This window comes from Erpetoichthys calabaricus, chromosome 7 (genome assembly GCF_900747795.2).
Source record: "Erpetoichthys calabaricus chromosome 7, fErpCal1.3, whole genome shotgun sequence".
Classification (NCBI taxonomy): domain Eukaryota; kingdom Metazoa; phylum Chordata; class Cladistia; order Polypteriformes; family Polypteridae; genus Erpetoichthys; species Erpetoichthys calabaricus.
The window spans coordinates 168,614,651-168,640,639 of record NC_041400.2 but is presented as its reverse complement, the minus strand read 5'-3'; the positions used below and the strand labels follow the sequence as shown (position 1 = coordinate 168,640,639).

The following is a 25,989-nucleotide window of genomic DNA, read 5'->3' as shown; positions in this document are numbered from 1 at the left end:
ACGACTAACCAGCCAGTGTTATCAAAGTCTACATTAATTGGGCACTTGAAAGGCAATTCTTATCACAAGACTTCCCAGAACATGACAAGCTGGATGGTGCCGGAAAGCCATAGCTATTTGAGATGAACCAACAATTACTTAAGTAGAAAAATCAGGAGCGACTGATTGAATTAGATAATTAATGAAGTTACTGAAATGAAATTCATTGAGGCAACTTAATCTTGACAAATTAAAATACAGAATACTTGAATGATAAAGGTTTTTTAAAAATATACCAAATAATTGTTAGCACACTCATGGATTTCTGAAACTTAGGAGTTTCACTTGGGTCTGGGCCTGAACCCAGTTTTCTTTTGGCATATTGTTTTTTGCATTGTTATAATAATAATAATAATAATAATACATTTTATTTATATAGCGCCTTTCCCATTCTCAAGGCACTTACAGAATAAATAAAGAACGGCAGAATATACAGTATATAGCATTGTACAAACCAGATAAATAAATAAAGAAGATTAAGACAGTAAATTCTGAAAAAAAAACAGACAACATAATTGATGGTCTAGCACACACATACAGGTTACATTAGCATCTTGACAGAGAAGTAAACTGAGAGAAAGGTAATAAAGTCAAGTAGAGCTAAAATCCTTCCTGAACAGATGAGTTTTGAGTTGTTTTTTAAAAGAATTCATGGAGTCAGCTGACCTGATTAATTTTGGTAGGTCATTCCAGAGTCTGGGCGCTATACAGCTGAAGGCCCTGTCACCCATGGAGTGTAGATTAGTGAGGGGCACAACAAGATTACCAGAATCAGAGGACCTTAGTGGGCGGGCAGGCACATAGTGATGGAGAAGGTCACTGATGTAGTTTGGTGCGAGGTTATTTAAAGCTTTGTAGGTTATTAGTAGGATTTTATATTCGATTCTGTAGGACACAGGGAGCCAGTGAAGACGGAGCAGGATGGGTGTGATGTGCTCGCTGCTGCTGGTTCGAGTAAGGACTCTTGCAGCTGAGTTTTGAATAAGCTGGAGCTGTGATATAAGATTAGAAGGGGCACCTGCCAGTAGGGAATTACAATAATCGATGCGGGATGTGAAAAAAGCATGGACAAGTTTCTCAGCATTAGAGAAGGAGAGGAAGGAGCGAACACGGGATATGTTACGGAGGTGAAAGTAAGAAATTTTCTTAATGTGATTTATGTGGGCGGAATAAGTGAGGGAGGAATCAAAAATGACACCAAGATTTTTTACAGTAGAGGCAGGTCTGATGAGATCACTGCCAAGATGGACTGGGAAGGAGCTCATTTTATTAAGTTGCATTTTAGTCCCAATTTGCAGGAGTTCAGTTTTAATGCAATTTAATTTTAAAGAGTTCTGCTCCATCCAGGTTTTAATTTCACTAAGGCAGGTTGTGAGCTGAGAAAGCTCTGATGAAGTTCCACTTTTAACATTGAAGTAGAGCCGAGTATCATCTGCATAAAAATGATAACCCAATCCATAACTACGGATAATATGGCCAAGGGGAAGCATATAAATACAGAAAAGCAGAGGACCGAGGACAGAGCCCTGAGGGACTCCTTGCGTGACTGGCGCTGAGCTGGATCTGCTGTTGCCAAGACTAACAAACTCTTGCCTATCAGTCAGATAGGACTTGAACCACTGGAGGGCAGTGCCAGAGATACCCAGCATGTTCTCCATTCTGGACAGTAGGATGTCATGTCTAACAGTGTCAAATGCTGCACTGAGGTCTAATAGAATTAATATGCTAGTTTGTCCAGAGTCTGCTGCCATAAGCAAATCATTGGTTATCTTTTACATATCCTGGAACCATGTTTGCAATGCTGAAAACTGACACATGTTCCAAGTTGGTCAAATAAGCAAAAAAGAATGTAACTGTTGTGGCCACCAGGAGGCAATCAGCTCACCAAACACCCAACACAACAGACATATTTCACAAGTCCCAGCACAACACAGGCTTTATTCAGAGTGGGAAACGCTTCTCTTTCCGTCTCCCACCTGCAGCACAGTACAAGCACCAGCTGTTACAGACACAAATCAAATATATGTTTTTATTGTATAATAGTAACAATAAGAGCAGCTCACTACTCAAAAACCGGTAAATTTGCTGGTGAGCCGGTTTCAAATTCACAATCTCCAGATTATAAGTCAGCAGATCTTACCGCTACACCATGGAAGCTGGTGTATTGTACTTGCACCTTTTGTGAAAGTGTTTATTTGATATTTGGCCTTCAGCCTTCACACATTATACAGTTCATGTCTACATTTTGTCATTTATTACTAAAACATGAAAAATGTTTGTTTTAACGATGTGTTTACATAGATTGTTGTAGACACAAAACACACATCAAATTATTTCCCCTTACAATTCTGGGTAGCTCTTCTTGACCGTTTTGAGGCGGTAGGGAGGATGGTATAGCAGCATGCTTGATGCTTGGGCTTACCGACACATCTATATTACTAAACGACAGTTTAATTTATGCACGGCGGACGCGCCGCGGCGCCCCAGAGTCAGTAGGTGGCGCCCAAACAACACAACCTGTAAACTAAACTTGCTCTAATCCACTGTGCCAGCAGTCGGTGTGGCATGTTCAATTATGATTCCTAACAGTAAACGACATCTAACGACACAGCCACAGAACAACAAAGATGAGACCGCATAGATAAAAACAATAAACAGAGGCTCCTACAACGCGCTTCAAAAATACCACACGCAAAGAAGTCACGGCTCCAGACAACAAAGACAAGACCACATGGATAAAAACAATACACGGAGGCTCCTACAACGCACTTCACACACACCAGAAGCAAAGACGTCACGGCTCCACAATGAAAGAGCTCAACTAACGGAAATACAAAACGAGCCCGTATAGATAAACGCAATGAACGAGCGCGTCCACAATGCGCTTCTGACACAGCAGAAGCAAAGGAGGCACAGCTCCAAATGGAAGGAGCTCAACGGTTAGTAATACAAACACGAGCCCGTATGGCTACGACCTGTAAACGAGCCCGTATGGATAAAAACAATGAACGAAGGCACCCACACAAAGAAACCGCTTTAGTACAAATAGATTTATTTAATTAAATGAAAACTTTACCATGGCTATGACCTGTAAACTAAACCTGGGGTAAAGCGTGCACGCCAGGTTGTACAGCCGCCCGAACGCGACCGCCCACACCACCGCATATACCACGTTCGTTTAGTAATGTGGCCCTCCATGCCTGGATCCGCCGCCATGGTCACTTCAGCACGCCAATCCGCCGCCGTCAGCAAACGACTTCTCGCTGACGACACAGCCATAGAAAAACAAAAAAGAGACTGCATGAATAAAAACAATAAACGAAGGCGCCTACAATGCGCTTCTGAAACACCAGAACCAGATGAGTCACAGCTCCAAAAAGAAACCACTTTAGTACAAATATGTTTATTTAATTAAATGAACTTTCCCTGGACGCACCCACCCTCCATGATATTTCATCCCTCCAAATATCGGAGGGAACAGAAAGTGATCGCCATTCTTGGATTTGCGATTCTTTTGAGAATTGCGGGCTTGCTAGTTTAAAAGATAAAAGACACTGACGGAGACGTGTGGAGGGATTTAAGGTGGGCCGGATTTACGAGTTTTTTCATTGGCTCTGGTAATTCTAGTGTTAAGGTGGTGTCCTGGCCGGATAAGAGTCCAGGGTCTCTACCACATTGTACTGTTCAGAACAAAACTGATTAAGTTTTACCAAATTTTTTTGTCTAATCAAAACTTTAGATTTTTGAAAGAGTTGTTATTAATATTGTAGAGAGAAAGAGTAACAGAGAACGAATTTATTAATTTTTAACATTTCTTGCTGCTAGAAATGTATTCCAGTTCATAATATTAGGAGACAATTCTGCCTTTGGGGTTTGATGCCAAAACAGATTTCTGATTTGTAGTCAGGGACGTCATGATACCAGTATTTTAATAGTTGATTTTGTCAGTTTTCACTGGGATAATAGGCACTTTAAAATGATAGCACTTGAGTTCTGAGTGACATATTTTAAAAGACAGCACTGTTAAGAAGGGTCAAGAAAAATCAGTTATCTACTCAGACTATCAGTAAATTTTATTCCTGCTTGCTGTCTGAGTGAATAGTGTATGGCTTGTGTGCATGTTTGGGAAATAAGGTACGTGTGTGATCTAGGGAAAGTGCCAAAGGAATATTATTCATAGTTTTACCAAAAAGAACAAGTGGGGGACTATAATTGTCTAATACATCGGCGGTGCCACATTTTTGCAATGACATCAAAAAATCAAAAATAAAACTTAAAAAGGTTCTAGAGTTTATAATTTTTTAATAAGATTATATCAGCCTAACAAAGATGCACTCTACTAAATTTTTGAAGCAGCAAAAACTAAGATGTGCCTGTTTCCAAATCTTAATTTGAATAAAAATAATAAAAAGCACTTTGAACATGGGAAAGGCATTATATAAATAAAATGTATTATTCTTTATTTGCTATTCAGAATACTTTTTTTCTTTCTCAACAAAATGGCTTAAGGTGGATAGATTTATATGACCTAATGGTGAAAAAAAAAATATTCAGCACTAGAGTTTTACCTTCTGGGCTTTACATATGAACATTAAGAACAAAATGCATCTAACAAACAAACAATGTAGCTTGTAAAGTTAGCCAAATTATCTCAAAGACTCACTGAGATACTTTTTGAAAGATGGCAAGTTTCCAATTCAAAGAATACTATTAACTTAGTTTTGTAGAGGCAAAAAAAAAAGTTTAAAAAGATGCTGCAAAACAAAATACACCTTTGATTGATTAATTCTGTATGTGTTAAAGTGAATTCATTGCTTGGGATCATTATAGATGTGCAACATGCAATGAAGAAAGGGCTTAGATGTGCTTACTGCTCTGTAAAACAATTCAATACTGACAACCAACGCTATCTAAAAAAAAAAAAAATCTCAACTTATAATATAAACTTGCTATCAAAAAATAAACTTCGTTGACTGAAATATGTGACTTCAGGAACTTTTGACTAATATTAAAATTTATGGTATACCTAATATTAAAGTAAAACTAATATAATTTATCAAAACTAGAAATAAATTAAAAACAAGTGCCAAAACAGTGTCTTAAATTTCCTACTCTATTTTTTTTAATTTACTCTTTAGCATATTTCCTTCTTTCATCTGTGTATGCTTTAAACTCCTGCTTTTGCTAGATGTTGTTTTACTCATTAAAAAAAAAATAACTTATTTTTGTTTTACCTTTTGGCTTCCTCTAGATGACAAAGATACTCATAAGCAATGTTCTGTCTTCTCCTTTCATCCATTTCCTCTGCAGAAAGCCGCTCATCATCCACAATTGCTGTTAAGGTAAAATACGTATATCAGCAAGTTACATGTTTGTTAATGATCAGAATGCAAAGAGCTATTCGCCTGAACCAGGCAGGGAAGTGTAAAGGTTTAATGCCGCCCAAATGTATATAAACAAAAAAGGTCTTCTTTAAATGAGGTTGAGCAACATTAAAATCACTTTGCCTTTAATAATAATCTGTCTAAAACAGGACTTTGAAAAATACCTATAAGCCCTAAATACCACAATCAGTTACTGAACCTTTAAAATGAAACCGTGCAACCAGAACTAAAGCTGCTATTTAGGCATCTTAGTGATTTTGAATCATCCTTTACCATTTTTATCCTGCATTCCATCCAGCATCCTTAGTCTTGCTTTTGAAATGTTATAATTAAAAAAAAAAAAAAAAAAAAAAAAAGTATCAGCATTACATCAATTATATAAATGTTTTTGTTCATATATGCAGCGGGCCAAAAAGGAAATAGAATCCAAGTGTATTGATTCCTGCCTTGTGCCCTGTGTTGGCTGGGATTGGCTCCAGCAGACCCCCATGACTGTGTTCGGATTCAGCGGGTTGGAAAATGGATGGATGGATGCATTATAAAAATAATGAAGCCAGAGCTATGGCTAGTATTTCTACCAGAGGAGACAAAATACAGCTTAAAAGACAGGTGACCTAGGAGTTTTAGTTACCAGCACAGTACTACACTAGTTTGTTCTGCATCTTCTCTAGCTTTTCCCAGATTAAACAGATAAGTACCAAGTTACACACAAATTGCTTCTCAAATTTGTTTTACATTTACCAATGTACAGGGTGCAAGCAAAAACAACCCAGCAGGAAGCCATGAAGACCTGACAGTATACATAATGTAGTGGAAAAGGTCGGGAAGAAAGTGCAAAGTTAAACAGATGTGGGGGGGCAGGAGTTACAGTCATAGGCACATAAGCAATCCTGCAATTAATTGTGGACTTAGACCTTGTTAGTCAATGGATTTCACAATGTTTCATACTGTAATGAATACCTGAAATCTGACAGTAGCTACAAATCTACTGATTTGCCCATCTATTTAGTGAAACAAATTAACCTAAAAGGAGGGGAGTGGAGGTCTGTATTAGGAACAGCAGGCACAAAGCAGGACAAAATCTTGACAGAGCACCTGTCAATAACAGGGCACACTTGCAGACATTTTTATTCATTCATATTAGGTCAATTTAGAGTTAGCATCAGGAAATAAACACTGAATTTAAAATGTTTTAGATAAAATAAAGGCCATTTCATTCAATTGTGATAATGAAACAGAATAGCAATCAAACATCAAAATTCTAGCAGTAGGACGTACAAACCTGTTCTATACATTTGCAAGGCAAAACATTTATTTTTCTTAGGTCCAAAAATCTGATGCCACAACTCAGACTAAGATCCCATCCATAATTTAATACATATATATTTATTCTAATATGGGGCATCTTAAAGCAAGTTTATTCTTAAGTGGAAGTGACATGTGACAAAATTCTGAGAAGCAGCAAATTAGTGAATATGCACATCGATGAGCCGCAACATTAACACTAGAATCCTTGAAACATACGGAAAAAGTCATAATCCCAGGCCACCTTAAATTCCTTCGCACCTCCTAATCAGCGTCTTTGTCTTTTAAATGTGTCGATCAGCACTGGCAGCAGGCAGCCTGCTCACTCATCCCCCACCGAGGCAGCTGAAGTCAACTTTATCTGGTAGTGGGGTGTTTTAAATTGTATTGGATGAATAATATATTATTTGGAAAACATACATTTCATATGTGTTCCATTTCTACAATGATCTGGGTAAATGTAGGATGACAGGAAATGCGAGGCAAGAAACATTGAACATATAACTAAAACAGAAAATTTTTCATCTTACTCAAAGACATGCAGGTTATGTGCATTGGCGATCCTAAATTGTATCTAGAGTGTGCTTGGTGTGTGGGTGTGTGTGCCCTGCAGTGGGCCGGAGCCCTGCCCGGGATTTATTCCTGCCTTGTGCCCTGTGTTGGCTGGGATTGGCTCCAGAAGACCCCCGTGACCCTGTGTTAGGATATAGCGGGTTGGACAATGATTGTAATAATGACAAAATGCCGACGTGAAGTGTAAATGTGTGAAGACTGCAGTCCAAATATCAAATAAACATTTTCAAAAGATGATAAAACAAGTGTGCTTTTATTCATGAATATAACCAAAGAAAAAGAAATCATTCAATTTATATGTTACTGGCTATGTTTAAAAACCGAAGCCCAGTTATCAATTGGTACAAAGTAGATACATCTGCTAAGCTGGTGCCAGAGGCAAGAACTCCTGCCTCCTAATCAAAAGGTTGCGGATTCAAACCCAGATTCTTCTCATTTTGAGTAGTGAGCTACAATTATGATTACTGTTATATAATAAAAACATACATTTGATTTCAGTCTGTAACACCCAGTGTAAATTTTTACTACATGTAAAGGGTGGCTTTTTTTTTTTTTTTAAATTCAGTTTTATTCTCTCGGTCACGTTCAAGCCCCCCCCCCACCCCCCCAATCTGACACTTAGTTTTTAAATAAAGACATGGTACAATGAAGGTCTTTCGCTGGAAATGGGTGTGTGGCGCTCCCAATATCTATGCAAAAGGACAAAGGTCCAAGTCTTTAGAGTCCTGGTGCTTTATGTCTTGGTAAATGGTTGCGAGACATGGATGCTATCCAGTGACCTGTGACAAAAACTGGACTCCTCTGGTACTGTGTCTCTCCGGAAAATCCTTGGGTACCATTGGTTTGACTGTGTGTCGACTTCAGCGGTTGCTCACGGAGTCCCAAATGAGGCACATTACCTGCATTGTGAAGGAGCGTCAGTTATGGCACTACGGCCATGTGGCACGTTTCCCCGAGGGTGACCCAGCTCGTAAGATCCTCGTTGTTAGGGACCCTAGTGGCTGGACCAGGCCAAGGGGTCGCCCACATAACACCTGGCTGCGACAGATAGAGGGTCATTTCCGGAGGGTGGGACTGGACCGCGTGTCTGCCTGGGCGGTTGCCAACCAGGATCCCGAGTTGTTTCATTGTGTAGTGGGTGCGGCAACTCACTGTACCAGTGCATGCTCCCCAACTTGACTTGTACCATAAACTTGCCTCTCCCTCTCGGAGTTAATGGTGTTTTTCTCCATTCTTTTCACAAGAATAGCGATGACCACAGTTGGGGCTGTAATTGATGTCTGGTCAGAACATTTGTTGCAGCGATAATCAAAGATACAATGAATGCCCTGTGACCGCGATCAGAGTATTTTGAGCTTTGACAACAAGGACACCCATGCAGAATGTGTGAAAAACTAAAGATATGCTGTGATCTCGGACATCTGGCAACGTTTTGTTGAGAACTGTGTTTTGAGTTACAAACCAGGGCAACATATTACTGTTGATGACCAACCGTTTCCAAACAAGATCCATTGTCCTTTCTTGAAATACATCTCAACCAAGCCTAACAAAATTCACATTAAGTTTTGGATTGCGGCAGATTTGGAAACAAAGTGCATGTGCAATGCCACTCCTTATTTTTTTAAAAGATCTCAGTCATCCCACAGGAGAAAGACTTTCCAAGACCATAGTCATAAAGCTTATGGAGCAGTTTCTGTACAAAGGAAGAACCATAACAGACAACTTCTTCACGTCACTTTCGCTGTCTAATAGTCTGCCGCACTGCAACACCATTCTGTTTGGCATCATAAATAAAGTGGGACTTCCACCTGCAGCTAAAGTCACTTCAGCACGCGAGCAACACTCCATGCTAGTGTTTAGATCTGGCAGGGCCATGCCGACAATGTATGCGCCCAAAAAGAAGTCTGTCTGCATTCTCAGTACCATGGACCAGAACGTGGAGTTTGGGGAAGATCAGGGAGAAACGCTATGGCAGGAGAACCAGGAGGACCCCACTGCTGACACAGAAACATAAAAAAGCCAGACTGGAGTTTGCCAAAATGTACTTGAGGAAGCCAAAATTCTTCTGGGCGAACGTCTTGTCGACAGATGAGACCAAGGTAGAGCTTTTTGGTAAAGCTCATCATTCTACCGTTTACAGAAAATGGAATGAGGCCTACAAAGAAAAGAACACAGTACCTACAGTCAAACATGGTGGAGGTTCTAAGATGTTTTGGGGATGTTTTGCTGCCTCTGGCACTGGATGCCTTGACTGTGTGCAAGGCATCATGAAATCTGAAGACTACCAAAAGATATTGAGGCACAATGTAGGGCCCAGTGTCAGAAAGCTGGGTCTACGTCAGAGGTCATGGGTGTTCCAGCAGGACAATGACCCCAAACATACCTCTAAAAGCACTCAGAAATGGTTGAAGACAAAGCGCTGGAGAGTTCTGAAGTGGCCAGCAATGAGTCCGGATCTAAATCCGATTGAACACTTATGGAGAGATCTCAAAATTGCTGTTGGGAGAAGGCGCCCTTCAAATCTGAGAAACCTTGAGCAGTTTACAAAAGAGGAGTGGTCGGAAACTCCAGTTGTAACAAGCTTGTTGATGGTTATAGGAAGCGCTTGATTTCAGTTATTTTTTCCAAAGGGCATGCAATCAAATATTAAGTAGAGGGTGCCAATAATTTTGTCCAGCCCGATTTTTGAGTTTTGTGTGAAATGTCAGATTTGGCTTTTTTTTCTCTGTTTTTTTGTGTTGTTCCAATGCACATAAAGGAAATCAACATGTGTATACCAAACCATTTGTAATTGCAACAATTTTGTGGGAGAAATGGTGCATTTTCAAGGAAAATTCCAGGGGTGCCGATAATTTCGGCCATGACTGTAAGTATTCACAGCCTTTGCCATGAAGCTCAAAATTGATCTCAGGTGCATCCCGTTTCCCCACATCATCCTGGAGATGTTTCTGCAGCTTAATTGGAGTCCACCTGTGGTAAATTCAGTTGATTGGGCATGATTTGGAAAGGCACACACCTGTCTATATAAAGGTCCCACAGTTGACAGTTCATGTCAGAGCACAAACCAAGCATGAAGTCAAAGGAATTATCTCGAGGCACAAATCTGGAGAAGGTTACAGAAAAATTTCTGCTGTTTTGAAGGTCCCAATGAGCACAGTGCCCTCCATCATCCAAAAGTGGAAAAAGTTCGAAACCACCAGGACTCTTCCTAAAGCTGACCGGCCATCTAAACGGAGCGATCGGGGGAGAAGGGCCTTAGTCAAGGAGGTGACCAAGAACCCAATGGTCACTCTGTCAGAGCTCCAGAGGTCCTCTGTGGAAATAGGAGAACCTTCCAGAAGGACAACCATCTCTGCAGCAATCCACCAATCAGGCCTATATGGTAGAGTGGCCAGACGGAAGCCACTCCTTAGTAAAAGGCACATGGCAGCCTGCCTGGAGTTTGCCAAAAGGCACCTGAAGGACTCTCAGACCATGAGAAAGAAAATTCTCTGGTCTGATGAGACAAAGATTAAACTCTTTGGTGTGAATGCTAGGCGTCACGTTTGGAGGAAACCAGACACCGCTCATCACCAGGCCAATACCATCCCTACAGTGAAGCATGGTGGTGGCAGCATCATGCTGTGGGGATGTTTTTCAGCGGCAGGAACTGGGAGACTAGTCAGGATAAAGGGAAAGATGACTGCAGCAATGTACAGACACATCCTGGATGAAAACCTGCTCCAGAGCGCTCTAGACCTCAGACTGGGGTAACGGTTCATCTTTCAGCAGGACAACGACCCTAAGCACACAGCCAAGATATCAAAGGAGTGGCTTCAGGACAACTCTGTGAATGTCCTTGAGTGGCCCAGCCAGAGCCCAGACTTGAATCCGATTGAACATCTCTGGAGTGATCTTAAAATGGCTGTGCGCCATTCCCATCCAACCTGATGGAGCTTGAAAGGTGCTGCAAAAAGGAATGGGCGAAACTGGCCAAGGATAGGTGTGCCAAGCTTGTGGCATCATATTCAAAAAGACTTGAGGCTGTAATTGCTGCCAAAGGTGCATCGACAAAGTATTGAGCAAAGGCTGTGAATACTTATGTACATGGGAGTTCTCAGTTTTTTTATTTTTAATAAATTTGCAAAAACCTCAAGTAAACTTTTTCACTTTGTCATTATGGGGTGTTGTGTGTAGAATTCTGAGGAAAAAAAATGAATTTAATCCATTTTGGAATAAGGCTGTAACATAACAAAATGTGGAAAAAGTGATGCGCTGTGAATACTTTCTGGATGCACTGTATGTTCAGTGTGAGTTTGTTTGCTGTTTACACTTTGTAACACACAAAAACATTTTAGCTCCTTATTTTTATAAAGAAGTAACCAAAGTTGCCAGTTGGCAAAATGATGCCTGACTGTATCTATCATCTCAATCACTCTCTACAAGTAAGGGTGTTTTCTTTTAATAATACAAGAGATGTTTCAGTTTGTAACTTATTGCCTTTTTTTTTTTTTTGAATCAGCAATACATAAAAATATATGCAAGAGTGTATGTTGTGTTTACTACTTAATCTCCATAACGTTACATTTTTTCCTCTAAACAAAAAGTGAAGTGTTGCACTTTTTGCCTTGAAAAATTACATTTTTATTAAATTTGCTCTTCCTACTGTAAAACGTAGAAAAACACTAAAAGTACAAATTCAGAAGTTCAGAAAGTATAATAAATGACACAAATAATAATATGAAATGAATAATAATAATAATGATGAAGCCAATAACGTATATACTATAAAAATGTCTTGTCAGGTATATCTTTGAACGTGAAAGCTGCTTAGGTGTACGGTCCTTTCGGCGACACTATTCAATATAACAATTTGTCTCAACAACAATTCTTTCGATGACATCACCATCAAGAAGTAACTTCAAGTGGATCTTGGCTGTCAATAGTCACTTTTATTCCTGGCTGCCCCACAGAGTCAAAACAAGCTGGTGCCGTTTTATTTGAAGCAGGGTCAACAGAAACCCAAAAGGCAATGCTACTCTCCGATTCATTAGGATCACTTTTGGTTTCACTGTCCCGTTTCAATTTCACTGCCTGAAGACAGATTTATTTCTTCACCACTCCTCAACATCACTGCTCGTATCACTATCAAGAGGGTGCAACACCTGGGCTGTTACAAGACGCCATTATATGGTTAGGAGAAGATTAACCTATACCATTGCTTGTGTAACACTCAGGCCTGATGCTTAACTAAGACATGCCTATACCGCTGCCTGAGTAACGCTCAGTGCTAATGCTGTTAACACTTTTACAACCTGATTAATCCTCGGGTCCAACACTTACCCGGGGAACTGTATAGACGTGTCTCATGTGACACTTGGCACGAACACTTTTAGAACTGCTTTTACAGCCCAAGTGACGCTCAGGTCTAACACGAACGAGGTTAATACACTACAGGCCATCAACTAGACTACATAGGGCTAAGTGGATGATAACTTTTACTGCTTTCTGTTCAAAATAAATTAAAAAGAAACCTAGCTTTTTGCTTTGAAATTTTTGTTGTTTAAATCTCATTGTACCGAACTCGTACTAAACCATGATGTCCAAACTGTAGTGTGAACTGAACTGTGACCCTTCTGTACCATTACACCCCTAGTTAGTACCTACTAAAAGTAGTCCAAGGATGGACAACCGGTGATCCAGCAACAGAGTCACTTGTGTTCAAGGCTTACTGATGCACGTGGGAAGCAAAGGCTAGCCCGTCTGATTCGATCCCAAAGAAAAGCTACAGTACTACAAATTATGGAAAAGTTTAATGCTGCTTGTAAGAGAAACTTGTCAGAACACATAGTGCATTGCTGCTTGCTGCACATGGGGCTGCATAGCCACAGTCTAGTCAGAGTTTCCAAAGCTCATGGCTGACCTCTGTCCACCAAAGAAAATGCCCTCAATGGACATGTGAATGTTAGAACTGGGCCATGGAGCAATGGAAGAAGGTGGCCTGGCGAACCACATTTTCTATCAGATCATGTGGAAAGTCGAGTGCATATGTGAATTTTACCTGGAAAAGAGATGGCAGCAGGATGCACTATGGTAAGAAGGCAAGCCGATAGAGGCAGTGTGATGCTCTGGGAAATTTTCTGCTGGGAAACATTGGGTCCTGGCATTCATGTGGATGTCACATGGACACAAACTACCTACTTAAACACGGTTGCAAACCATGTATACTCCTTCATGGCAACAGTATTCCTTGATGGCAATGGCCTCTTTCAACAGAATAATACACACTGCAAAATTATTTATGAATGGTTTGAGGAACATGACAAAGAGTTCTAGGTGTTGACTTGGTCTCTAAATTCTCCACTGCTCAATTTGATTAAGCCTCTGTGAGGTGTACTGGAAAAATAAGTCCAATCCATGGAGGTACCACCTCACAACTTACAGGACTTAAAAAGGATATGTTGCTAACGTTTTGGTGCCAGAAACCAAAGGACACCTTTGGAGATCTTGTAAAGTCTATGCCTTGATGGGACAGAGCTGTTTTGGTAGCTCAAGGGGGCCCTGCACAATATTAGGACAGGTGGTTCAAATGTTGTGCCTGCTCAGTGTATATTAGATATATAAAAATGAAAGGAAAACTCTCAACATTGAAACAGCGGCCAGTTAATTTACAATGAGAACCATCAGAAGGGCATTTTGTGATTATGTAAATTAATCTATCCTTATTTCTTATAGTAAATATTTATATTTGTATTAACACAAGAACATAGTGATCACTTCATCATTTGTGGCATCTCTTATATAGACTGGCTATAGTATGAAACTCATAATGCACTTAGCTGCACAGTGATCCTCCAATAAATGACAAAAGAATGTTGAATGCAGTAACACAAAGTTGAGTGGAAAGAACTAGAACTTTGAATTTTATTTCAAACATTAAAGGTGTGTGTAAAATAAAACCAAATATATACTTACCTCAAAATTAGTATACAACAGCTCTAGCGTAAATAAACATTATATCATACAGTAAATAACTCTGCACTAATACAACGATAAATGCATAAGGAAATCTGACTGGTACACAAGTGTGGATGTTATGCACACCCGGCCTTGTCATTTCTTCAGTGAAAAACAATTACGTTTTTCCACTATTGCATACTGTTTCTAACTTTTGTAAGGGAAGAAGATTCTGATTTACCTTCCAGCCACCTCAAAGGTTTGTAGGTTTTCATATTTATGTCCAAATATGAAAACCTACAGGGCTCCCTACTTTAATTAAAACAGTTGTAAATGTGACCACTTAAAAAAAATGTTTTCTTCATCTTTAGGCAACAGAATTTAAAATAAAAAAAAGATGTATCTGGAAAAGAGAACATGATTATATAGAACACTCTTGACTCCCTAGTGGAAGTAGCTAAGGAGAGAATAGAACACAAAGCCGAGTTACCATTATGAATAATGGTGCACAATCTGTCTCTGACAGTCCAACACCAAGTACATTCAGCCAGCAAATAACTCAGAAATGTGACAAGAAACACTATTGGGGCTCCTACATACCAATGACAAAATGCCTGTATAATGCCTCTGCGACTAAGTCCCAAGTAGGGCTGAGACAATGGTTGATAATATCGTCTATCGCCACTTGACAGGGCACATTCACAATGTAAAAAATTTTTTTCAAATATTTGGAGCCAAACAGCAGTTGTCACTTTTTTTTTTTATTTATTAATTTTATTGTAATCATTCCATACAAATAGATCAATTTATATAAAAAAGAATTGAAGACAAATCAAACCCCACCCTTGATAAGGAGAGCATGGCCAAAGGAGAATTGCTTAGGGCTTTTTAATAGGGCAAAAATAAACAAAAGAAAGGAAAAAAAATATATATATATATATATATATATATATATATATATATATATATATATATATATATATATATATATATATATATATATATATATATATAGGTAAATAAAGAGAAAAGCCAAGCAAAATGACACCTTTTATTGGCTAACTAAAAAGATTACAATATGCAAGCTTTCGAAGCAACTCAGGCCCCTTCTTCAGGCAAGATGTAATCAAGATGTACAGGTAAATAAAAAATGGAGAAGGGAAAGAAATGTGGAAATAATTATTTCTTCTTATTCTAAAATAGTATTGATTAGATCCTGCCAGGTTTTGAAAATATTCTGTACAGATCCTCTAACTGAGAATTAGATTTTTTCCAAATTCAAATATAAAACATCGGTTTCCCACTGACTTATCAAAGGAGAGTTAGGATTCTTCCAATTTAACAAAATAAGTCTGCGTGCCAAAAGTGTAATGAATGCAGTCACCGTTTGCTTGTCCTTCTCCACTTCAAGTCTGTCTGGAAGAGCACCGAACACAGCTGTTAATGGGCTAGGAGGGATTGTGACACCAAGGCTGTCTGAAAGGCACTTAAAATTTTGGTCCAAAATGATGTTAATTTGATGCAGGCCCAAATTATGTGACCCAGTGAGGCAGGAGCTTGGTTGCAGCGTTCGCAGGTTGGATCTTGCCCTGGAAACATTTTGGACAGTTTTAAGCAAGACAGATGAGCTCGATATATAATTTTTAGTTGAATAATTCTATGCTTTTCGCATATGGAGCTCGAGTGAATTCTCTGCAATGCTACCTTCCACTCCTTTTCTGATATATTGATTAAGAGATCTTTTTCCCAATGTCCTCTTGGATCTTTGAAAGGAAGGGACTCTAATAAGATTTTATATAATGCGGAAATGGTGTCTAATTCCTCGAAATTGAGCAGTATTTTTTCCAGCATGGTGGAGGGTACGAGATGAGGAAAATCGGGCAGTTTCTGTTTAACAAAGTTTCTAATTTGAAGATCGTGAAAGAAATGTGTAGCTGGGAGGTTGAATTTGGAACGTAATTGCTCAAAGGATGCAAAGATATTGTCTATATAAAGATCTCTGAGCAATTTAATCCCAAATCTTTTCCAGGTATTAAAAACTGGATATGTTTGCGAGGGTTGAAAGAGGTGGTTCTCTTGCAGAGGTGCCACAGATAAAAGATTTTCCATCTTAAAATGCTTTCTATGTTGGTTCCATATTCTGACTGAGTAAAGCACAATTGGGTTATTAGTATATTTGCGATAACTTGCATTTATTGGAGAGCAGAGCAGGGAGTATAAAGAAGTACTACAGGATTTTACTTCTATTGCGGGCCAAGCCTGTGTATGTTCATTTTTTTGTGTCCAGGTTTTTATGGCTTGTATGTTTGCTGCCCAGTAATAAAACTGAAAATTAGGTAAAGCCATGCCACCTTCTGCCTGAGGTCTTTGTAGGGTCGCTCTTCGGATACGTGAGTGTTTTGAGTTCCAAATAAATGAGGTTGTAGTTGAATCCAATTGCTTAAAAAATGATTTATTGATATATATTGGAATGTTTTGAAATAAAAAAAAAAGAAGTTTAGGAAGGATATTCATCTTAACAATGTTAATTCTTCCGGCTAGAGTGAGATGAAGGGTTGACCATCTATGCAAGTCTTGCTTAATTTTTCCCATACAGACGGCAAAATTTTGTTGATAAAGAGCTTTATGTTTACTTGTGATATTTACCCCAAGGTATTTAAACTGATCTGCTATGGTAAAAGGTAGGGTGTCCAATCTAATATTATATGCTTGTGAATTCACTGGAAAGAGTATAATTTTATTCAGATTAATTCTGAGACCAGATATCTTTTTGAAATTCTGTAAGTACTGTTAAAACTGCAGGCACAGCGTTTTCTGGGTCTGATATATATATAAAACCATATCATCTGCATATAGAGAAATTTTCTGTTCCAGTCCTTCTCTGATAATCCCCTTTATCTGATAAGAATTTCGACAGTGAACCGCCAGTGGTTCAATGGCAATTGCAAACAGCAGTGGTGACAAGGGGCATCCTTGTCTGGTGCCACGTTCTAGCTTAAAGTAGTCTGAACAAATGTTGTTAATACAAACTGAAGCTTCTGGATTGGTATACAGTAGTTTGATCCATGCACAAATATTCGGGCCAAACCCAAATTTCTCCAATGCAGTGAAAAGGTAGTTCCATTTAATCATATCAAATGCTTTTTCTGCGTCTAATGATAGTAATATCTCTGGGGTGTTTGACTTTGCTGGTGAATACAGTGGAACCTCGGTTTGCGAGTAACTTGGTTTACAAGTGTTTTGCAAGAAGAGCAAAAATTTTTAATAAATTTTGACTTGATAAACGAGCGAGGTCTTGCAGTACGAGTAGTATGTATACTCTTTGTCTGCAGAGCGTCATGTGATCACAACTGAGCGGATGGTGGTTCTCTCTCTCGCTGCAGGATTGTGGGCAATCGTCTCCTGTTCTCCGTCTGAGTTGGCGTGCCTTGCTCATAGTAAATATCCGTACGAGACGTATACTGTTTACTACAGCATTAGCATTGTGACTCTGTGTGTGCGCGCTCGCTCGTTTGTGTGTGTGCGCTCACGCGCATGTCTGCTGTGACGTGCGAGTCCCTGTCTTGCACACTAAAACACAAAGCTGAGTCTCAGTAATTTAGCAACACCAGCTTTATTCAGCTTGAAACAGACACAGCAGTCAGACAGGGCCCTGCGCATTTATAATGTTCCTTGTATCACCCATCGATGGCAGGCGCTTATAGCATGTCCGCAATCTTTTTGGATTCGCTTTTACGGCGAACTGCTACAGCGCTGGGAGACTGCGATTGCTTTGGGACGCTCTTCCGCGTGTCGTCCTGTTGGGTGGAATTCCACAAGTGTTTAGAAACTCACTCACACCAGCCATGATTCTTTTCAAAGGTAAAGTGCAGGTTAATTTGTTTTATGTATTTTTACTTTATATTTTGTATTAATCATTTTTATATGAATAGTTTTGGGTTGTGGAACAAATCATCTGAGTTTCCATTATTTCTTATGGGGAAATTCACTTTGATATACGAGTGCTTTGGACTACGAACACGTTTCCGGAACGGATTATGCTCGCAAACCGAGGTTCCACCGTATATTACATTAAACAGGCGTCGGAGATTGGAAGATAAGTGTCGGCCTTTAATATATCCAGTTTGATCCTGTGATATTACCGAGGGCAGCACTTTCTCCATCCTTCTATCTATAATTTTTGAGAGTATCTGATCATCATTATTCAGGAGTGAAATTGGTCTGTATGATGCACACTGTAACAAGTCCTTATTTTGTTTAGGAAAGACGGTGATTAATGCTTGGCGAAAAGTTTGAGGTAGAATTTGATTGTCTCTAGCTTCTGTAAATGTTGCCAATAAGAGGGGAGATAGCTGAGTGGAGAATTTCTTATAAAATTCTACGGGGTAACCATCAGACCCTGCTGATTTCCCGCTTTGAAGTGACTTTATAGCATCTAGTAATTCTGATAGGGTCAGAGGCTTATCCTGTTCCTCAGCACTTAAGGCTTCTATTTGTGGTGTCACTTTTACCTTGCACATCTTTAGCTAGTTTAGAAATCGTGTGCTGTAGCTGAGGGTAGGTAGCTTGATCAGTGCATTATGCACAAATTTTGAATGGGATGAGAGAAGGTATGTGCTGCTGCGGTGATTGCAGACTATGAGTGCCCATGATGTCTTGCACACTACAGCACCGTTTTAGGTAGCTCACTATCCTATCCTAATTGCTTTCTGTGATTGCACAACTGGAATTCATTTGAGACTTTGGGTAGTTTAGCCTATCCTTGTGTTAATACATTTTATATAACCTATGCAGTGAGATTTGGGTGCCAGACGAGAATAGTGGCAGTGTGGTGGTGGTTTTTTGGTCTTGTGGGAAGTGCTTAAAGTGGGCTGGTACCAGCGGTGCTTGGTGCTTCATGGGGATCCCCTTTCCCTTTGACATCATATACTAATATGCGTGCATCAAACTCCAATGTGGAGCCCCCTGGCCCATCATGTAAAAGTACTAATGAACTTAGAGGTTCCACTTCAAGCACTAATTGCGGGCAAATAGAAATGTAATTGTACTATGAGTACGTTATATATTAAAGCAGTACCTTACACCTTTTTTTTTTTTTTAAATAACCTCTGCCATTTTCCTTCACGCATGTCATACATTGTAAGCTCGCAATACCAATCTACACTCAGTGTTACGCACTTTTTGCAGCACGTCTTTTGCATGCATGTTAAGAAAATGAAAAATATGCACAACAGCCAAGCCAGGAAGAAACAACAAAGTGTGATTTTTCTATAATGCATGCAGAGTTGCTTTTTTTGTCAAAAGATGGTAGAAAGAACTGAGGATGCCACGTCTGAGTGAGTAAAAGTAATTAGTAACATCTAGCTTTCTGCTGGTGGACATTTATTCAAATCCACTTTATGAGGAAGATCTAATTTATAGAGTTTTGTGCCAATACAGCAGTAAGTTGGAGCAATTTTAAACTTGGAACAAATCATCTTTAAATCATATTAACAATACCGACTAAAACTGTGTGCTGAGTTGTAGCAATCTGTGAGACAACAAAACTCTTGCCTCCCAAGCTAAAACGTCCACACACCATTCTCCTGCTCCAAACCCCCGCCCTGCCCCCCAACTCCCCAATCTCCACTCCAAGTAGATGCTTTCCGTGGTACACGGGTAGAGCAGATAATTATTCATAATCCACAAGTATATTTCCAAATACACCTGAACCACAATGGCGTCAAATATCATTGATGTTTTGAAATGACAATGTGACCGTTAAAAACATTACTCAGCCCTACTGTCAAGTCAGAAGCTTTTCTTTATTTTTCACATATTTGAGGGGGGTTTCTTATTGGCTATAATATATTATTCATGCATTCAGTCAGTCATTTATTCATTCAGATTATGTAGAAATCACAATTTTTTCCAAGGAACAAACAATGTTGTATCTGCTGTATCTAATCTGCAGGTGTATCAGTAGCTCCACACAGGGTTGCCCGCACTTGATTATTGCATTTTGCAAAGTGTATGGGAGGAGGCAATATGTTAACTAAGGCCTTAGATAGTTATTGGATGTACAGTGTTAATAAAACATCTTAAAATGTATGCCAACTGAAAGCACAGTGGGCATTACTAAATATTTATTTAGCAGTGTCTGCTGACCTGATGGATAAACATACGGCTTAAATCCACACAGTAAGTATACCACTTTATTTATTTGCCAAAACACTCAAAAGATCTATTTAAGTGTTAAGGATGCCATAGGGAGTCTACCAAAGGTTCAGTTTTTATAACCTGATGTTCAGTTCATTGAATTTAACATTAAACACTTGGTATATTATGCAAAACTATGTATTAAAGGTCTCCACAGATTCATTTGATAGATAGATAAAACAGGATTATTTAGATTAGACAGAACTTCATTAGGTTTGAACTAAATAATGTACCTTTTAGCGCTAATTGTATATTGGTCACTTCTGACATTGAATCGCTTAATCAAAGTTACTGTAACTTCTGTTTATTATATTCTGAAACAATGGTCAGCACTTAATACCAAGATACATTGATTTTATTTGTCAATTAACAAGTATGACAATGGAGGAAGGAAAAATATATTTTCAATTTAAAGGAGTAGCAAGACGGCAGTCTGATAACACTGTTGTATTGTCATCAATGTGTTTCTTAGGCCTTAATGGATGTGGTGTCTATCTTTCTCCAGCAGTGCAAGATTTCACGGTTTTTATAACACATCTAACTCATTAGCTCTACCTATTTCTTAACCTTCTCTTTACTTGTGGTATTTAACCACAAGTGCTTCAAAGTATATACTTACTCAAACTGAATGCCTGCGAGTGCTCTGTGCCAGAGGGGACCACATGTAAGTACACTCACAGACATTTGGATATGAGAGGCAATTAGAGATGCATCACACTTCTATTCCCCTTGAAAAACAGCATGACATTGGCAAAGATACCAGAAAACTCACAGATCATGGTGGAGGGAGGCCAGCTTGAAGCACTTTAACAGTTTAAGTACCTCAGTAGTTACATTCTCAGTGATGCATGATGTGATGTATATATGCTAGGAATGGGATTGGCAGTTGTAAATAAATTGTTAAAAGTAGAAGATACTGGGCTTGAAACAAAAAAAGGTTAATAATACCCGTAATACTCCCACAGTTGCCACCTATGGCAGTGAAACATATACACTAACAAAAGCAAAAGAAAAGCTAGTCAATGCCTTTGAAATGAAAGGACAAACATTAGACAAACACTAAATATCTTCTATAAACAACATGTGACAGACAAGGAGGTCTGGAAAAGGATTAACATACAATCAGTCATATGCGTTCTGGTTTACATTAAACAGAAAAAACTGACATACTATGGTAAATGTGTGCTGGATGGAGGAGTCACAGTTGCCAAGAACAGCTCTAGAATGGACAATGGAAGTTCAAAGGAACAGGGGTTGACCTCGAGTTAAGTGGAAGGACAACATTAGAGACTGGACAAAAAGGCAAATATAAAAGATGAACAGGTTGGCAAGCAGTAGGACAGAGTGGAAGAAAATCACTGACATTTGCACATGTGCATCTATGGTTGAAAGCCTGAAAGAAAAGAAGAACAAGAGGACCACTTTAGCCCCAGCACTACGAATTTTTATGTTCCCCATTTTCAGAATACTGTTTTTTCCACATTTCTTACAGTATCTCTCTTTGTGAGTTGGATTCATTGGCTGAAGTTACAACAAAAGAGTTTGGAAAGAGATTTGGAAATTTAATACAATAAAAAAGAGGTACCCCTAATTCAAAAGTAGATGTTACCACTTTTGATGAAGAAAAAAATTTGATGCAACACTGAAGATGTGCAAAAATGAATAAAGAGTATTCCAAGTGTCATTCCAGGACCTGTACCTGGACTAGTTTTATAAAGGTTTATACAAGCTCATGCAAAAAAAAAAAAAAAAAACTATAAAGCTCAAATTTTAAAAGGAGTTAACATTTTGTTGAGAACATGCTATCACAAGTGATTACTTATGTTCCCAGTGGAACATAACACATCTACCACATGCTCTGATAGAACTCTGTTTCTAACCCTACTGATTTTCAATACTTCTGTGCCATTTTTGCCTTAATCCTCCTCTTTTCTTGACAAGTGAATCCATTTCAGAGCTTTCTTAAAGTTCATTGGGTTTAATATATAGCAGGTCTGTATGATTTTTTTTTTTTTTTTTTTTTTAAATATACCAAATCATGATATTTTTACCAATATCACATCTTAAATTCTGATTACATTTTGTTTCTGACTTTACTTGTCTTTTTCCTAAAGGCAAAGAATCATGAAAGAATAATTGCTGCATCTATTTAAATATCACTATTATAGGAACATTACAACTATTGTCACAACGAACGATAAAACTCAGAGCTGAAAAAATTATTGTAAAAGCTGTAAGAACCACCATAAAATCAGCCCACAAGACCACTTACTGTGCAAATGGCCCAGCACGGACACTCAAAAAAACTAAATATTTCATACCAGGAAAATGTCTAACAATAACTAGATGCGTTACCCAGATTTGACTAGGAAACTTCCTATAATGATGGACCTTAGTTATTACAGTGCTATCTGTTAAAGGGATGTATCAGAAATACTATGGAACCAAGTACTTTTCTGTACACAGTACAATATTTAGATTTTTTTTAACCAGGGACTAGTGTTTAGTTTACTGGAGCTCTTTAGTCTTCAACATGCTACATACAATTACCCATAACTACTACATACCTACCACAGATCAGTCCTCGTTTTTCCTTATGACTGATCTTGGCCTTTAGTTGAAAGTCACACAGGAATTAATGCAGTGTACCAAATACCATAAAAAAGGGGGGTGGGGGGACAAAATTTTACAAGAAACTGTACTGCCAGAGTTGGTTGGCTCTTCCCTGTTTCTACAGTACTTTGTGAACTGAAGCATTTGCAATATTGCATGTATTATACCACCAAGAGGGACAACACACCCCCACTTGTTCTTCAAAAGATATGTATATAAACATGCTCAACATTTCAAGGAAGACAAAGTCATAAAAAGTCTCAGGATGAAATTGTTATTTTTATATCACATCATGAGGAACAAAAAGAAGCTGAGAGAATTGGGAGTACTGTACTGCATGTACCCAAGGGCTACGCTTCCTCCTCTAATTCCTTCTCCCTTCCTTTTTTGCTCATGGTGAAGCAATACCAAAGCTCACAGCTACAGCACCTGGCACCTGCACTCGATCATTACAGCATGCTTGGAAACCATGTCTTGTCTGAGCTTTGCCAAACTTTCGCTCTTCCACTTTGATTCTGCTGGCAGCCTTCATTTGCAGAAAGCAGCAAACCCTATTTCTCTCTGCAATTCCTTTCCAGCACTTAGCCAAAAAAAGTATTATTAACAATATCAAAAAACACACATGGGTTGGCTTTTCTCACCAAATTTTAGTCAAATCGGCCAAAGCATTTTTAGAGAGAGTTTGGAATATTTAGTTTTTTCTGCTGTACGGGTTGTTCTTACCCCTAACTATTTAAATACTGAAATCTACATTTTTAGGGAATATCTTCTACCCAAGATGCATTAATACTGCCAAATTTCAACTTTAACTAAAAAGGAAATAGTGCTTTTGTTGATAAATAAGTGAGTGAGTGAGTCAGTCAGCTTTGCATTTTATATATTATATAGTTAACAAAGAAATGATACTCAATTGTTTTGGTCACATAAAAAGCACACACCTTTCACGAAGTCTAAAGTTACTTTTGACTCATTTGCTTTGTTTTTTTCTTGCAGGTGTTGAGAGATTAGATTTTCATCACAGGCAAATTCAAGATCCTCAGTCCAAGTAAATGCATTTCATTGAAGCCCTGTTCAGCTTTTTGTTGCTCTTCTCATGACCCAATGCACTACCATAAGGACTGCTGTCAGATATAGTATGCATCCCTGTTTGACACTATTATCTACTTTTATCACTTCAGAAACCTTTCCGTGATGCCATACTCTTGTTGTGCAATTTTCACTTAGTAGTTGAAGTTTTTCTTGTACTTGTTTGGTATTCTGCAGGAATCCACATTTTCTTCGTTTCACTCTGAAGACTGCTCAACAAGAATTCTTTAAATGCATGCCATATACACCCATCAGCCACAATATTAAAACCATCTAATTAACATTGTGTAGGTCTCCCTCGTGCAACCAACACAGCTTTGATCTGTCGTCAAGGACTGGACTCCATAAAAACTCTGAAGGTGTTCTGTGGTACAGTCAGTATATGGCACCAAGATATGAGCAGCAGATCCTTTAAGTCCTGTAAGTTGCAAGGTGGGGCCTCCATGGATCGGACTTGTTTTTCCAGAACATCCCACAGGTGCTTGATTAGACAGACATCTGGGGAATTTGGTGGACAAGTCAACACCCTGAACTCCGTAGCATGTTCCTCAAACCATTCATAAACAATTTTTGTGTTGTGGCTGAAAGAGACCACTGCTATCAGGGAATACCACTGTCTTGAAGGGGTTTACATGGTTTGCAGAAATCTTTAGGTAGGTGGTACATGTAAAAGTAACAACCATATGCCAGGACATAAGGTTTCCCAGCAGAACATTGCCCAGGGCATCACATTGCCTCCTTTGGCTTGCCTTTTTCCCCTCATTATGCATCCTGCTGCAATCTCTTCCATATGTAAACAACACACATTCATCCAGCTGTCCATATATTAAAATGATTCACCAGGCCAGGCCACCTTCTTCTATTGTTCCATAGTTCCATTTTGACATGCCCAGTGTCAGTTATCCTTCACTACCCACATGCATCAGTAAGTCTTGGGTGGCCATGACCCTGTTGCCGGAACACCAGTTGTCCTTCTCGGAGCCACTTTTGGCAGGTACTGACCACTGCATACCAGGAACACCCCATAAACCCTGCCATTTTCGAGATGCCACAATGTTTTCCGAAATGTACCATACAGGTCATAAAATGAATAATTCCAAATATCATATATACCTATGTCTCTTTTTTTGTCAGTGCGGCTTTGCCATCAGACTCAGACCATAAGGTGCATACTAATTCAGCGTGAGCAGGTACACTCAATAAAACTGAATAAAAAAAAAAAATCAAGCAACGGTGAGATACGAAGAAGGCAGATTCACCAGCGTTTGTGTGTCAGGGGGGCGGCAGTATGTATCTTGATCGTGACAGAGAATAAAAGTGGGAAAAAAAAAAAAAAAAAAAAGGTAACTTTTACAAGTACTATATATTTACACCGTCTGTTACAGATGCAAACCAAATGTATGTGTGTACTGTATAATATTAACAATAAGAGAAGCTCACTACTGAAAACGGCAAATACAGGAGGCAGTCAGGATCGAACCGGGGACAAGTCAGCAAATCTTACCACTACGCCACAAAAACTGTTATTTTATCCTTGAACCTTTTGTGAAAGTGTTTATTTGATCTTTGGACTTCTTGCTTCACACATTATATAGTTTATGCCAACATTTTGTCTTTTAATAACTAACATATGAAAAACGTTTCTGTTTTAACAATGTGTTTACACAGATTATTGTAGAAACGGAACACACATGAAATGCATGTGTTCCAAATAACGATATATTATTTCCACTCTAAAACTCCAGCACTTCACTCCCAGATAATCAATCAAGGCATGAGCTGGGAGAACATTGCGCATGTTCTGCAGCTGTGGGGGGGATGGAATAGTAGGCTGCTTGCCTTTATCAGCACATTT

The 25,989-nt window shown here is 38.9% G+C and overlaps 1 protein-coding gene across 1 annotated transcript in view; it reads right to left on the bottom strand.

Moving 5' to 3' along the window:
* iqgap2 (IQ motif containing GTPase activating protein 2) overlaps window positions 1-25,989 on the bottom strand; it is a 234,051-nt gene that overhangs the window by 172,454 nt on the left and 35,608 nt on the right. Inside the window, exon 2 of the mRNA XM_028805697.2 lies at window positions 5,274-5,373. Within this exon, the coding sequence (XP_028661530.2) occupies window positions 5,274-5,373 (100 nt within the window). The remainder of the gene's footprint in view (window positions 1-5,273; window positions 5,374-25,989) is intronic.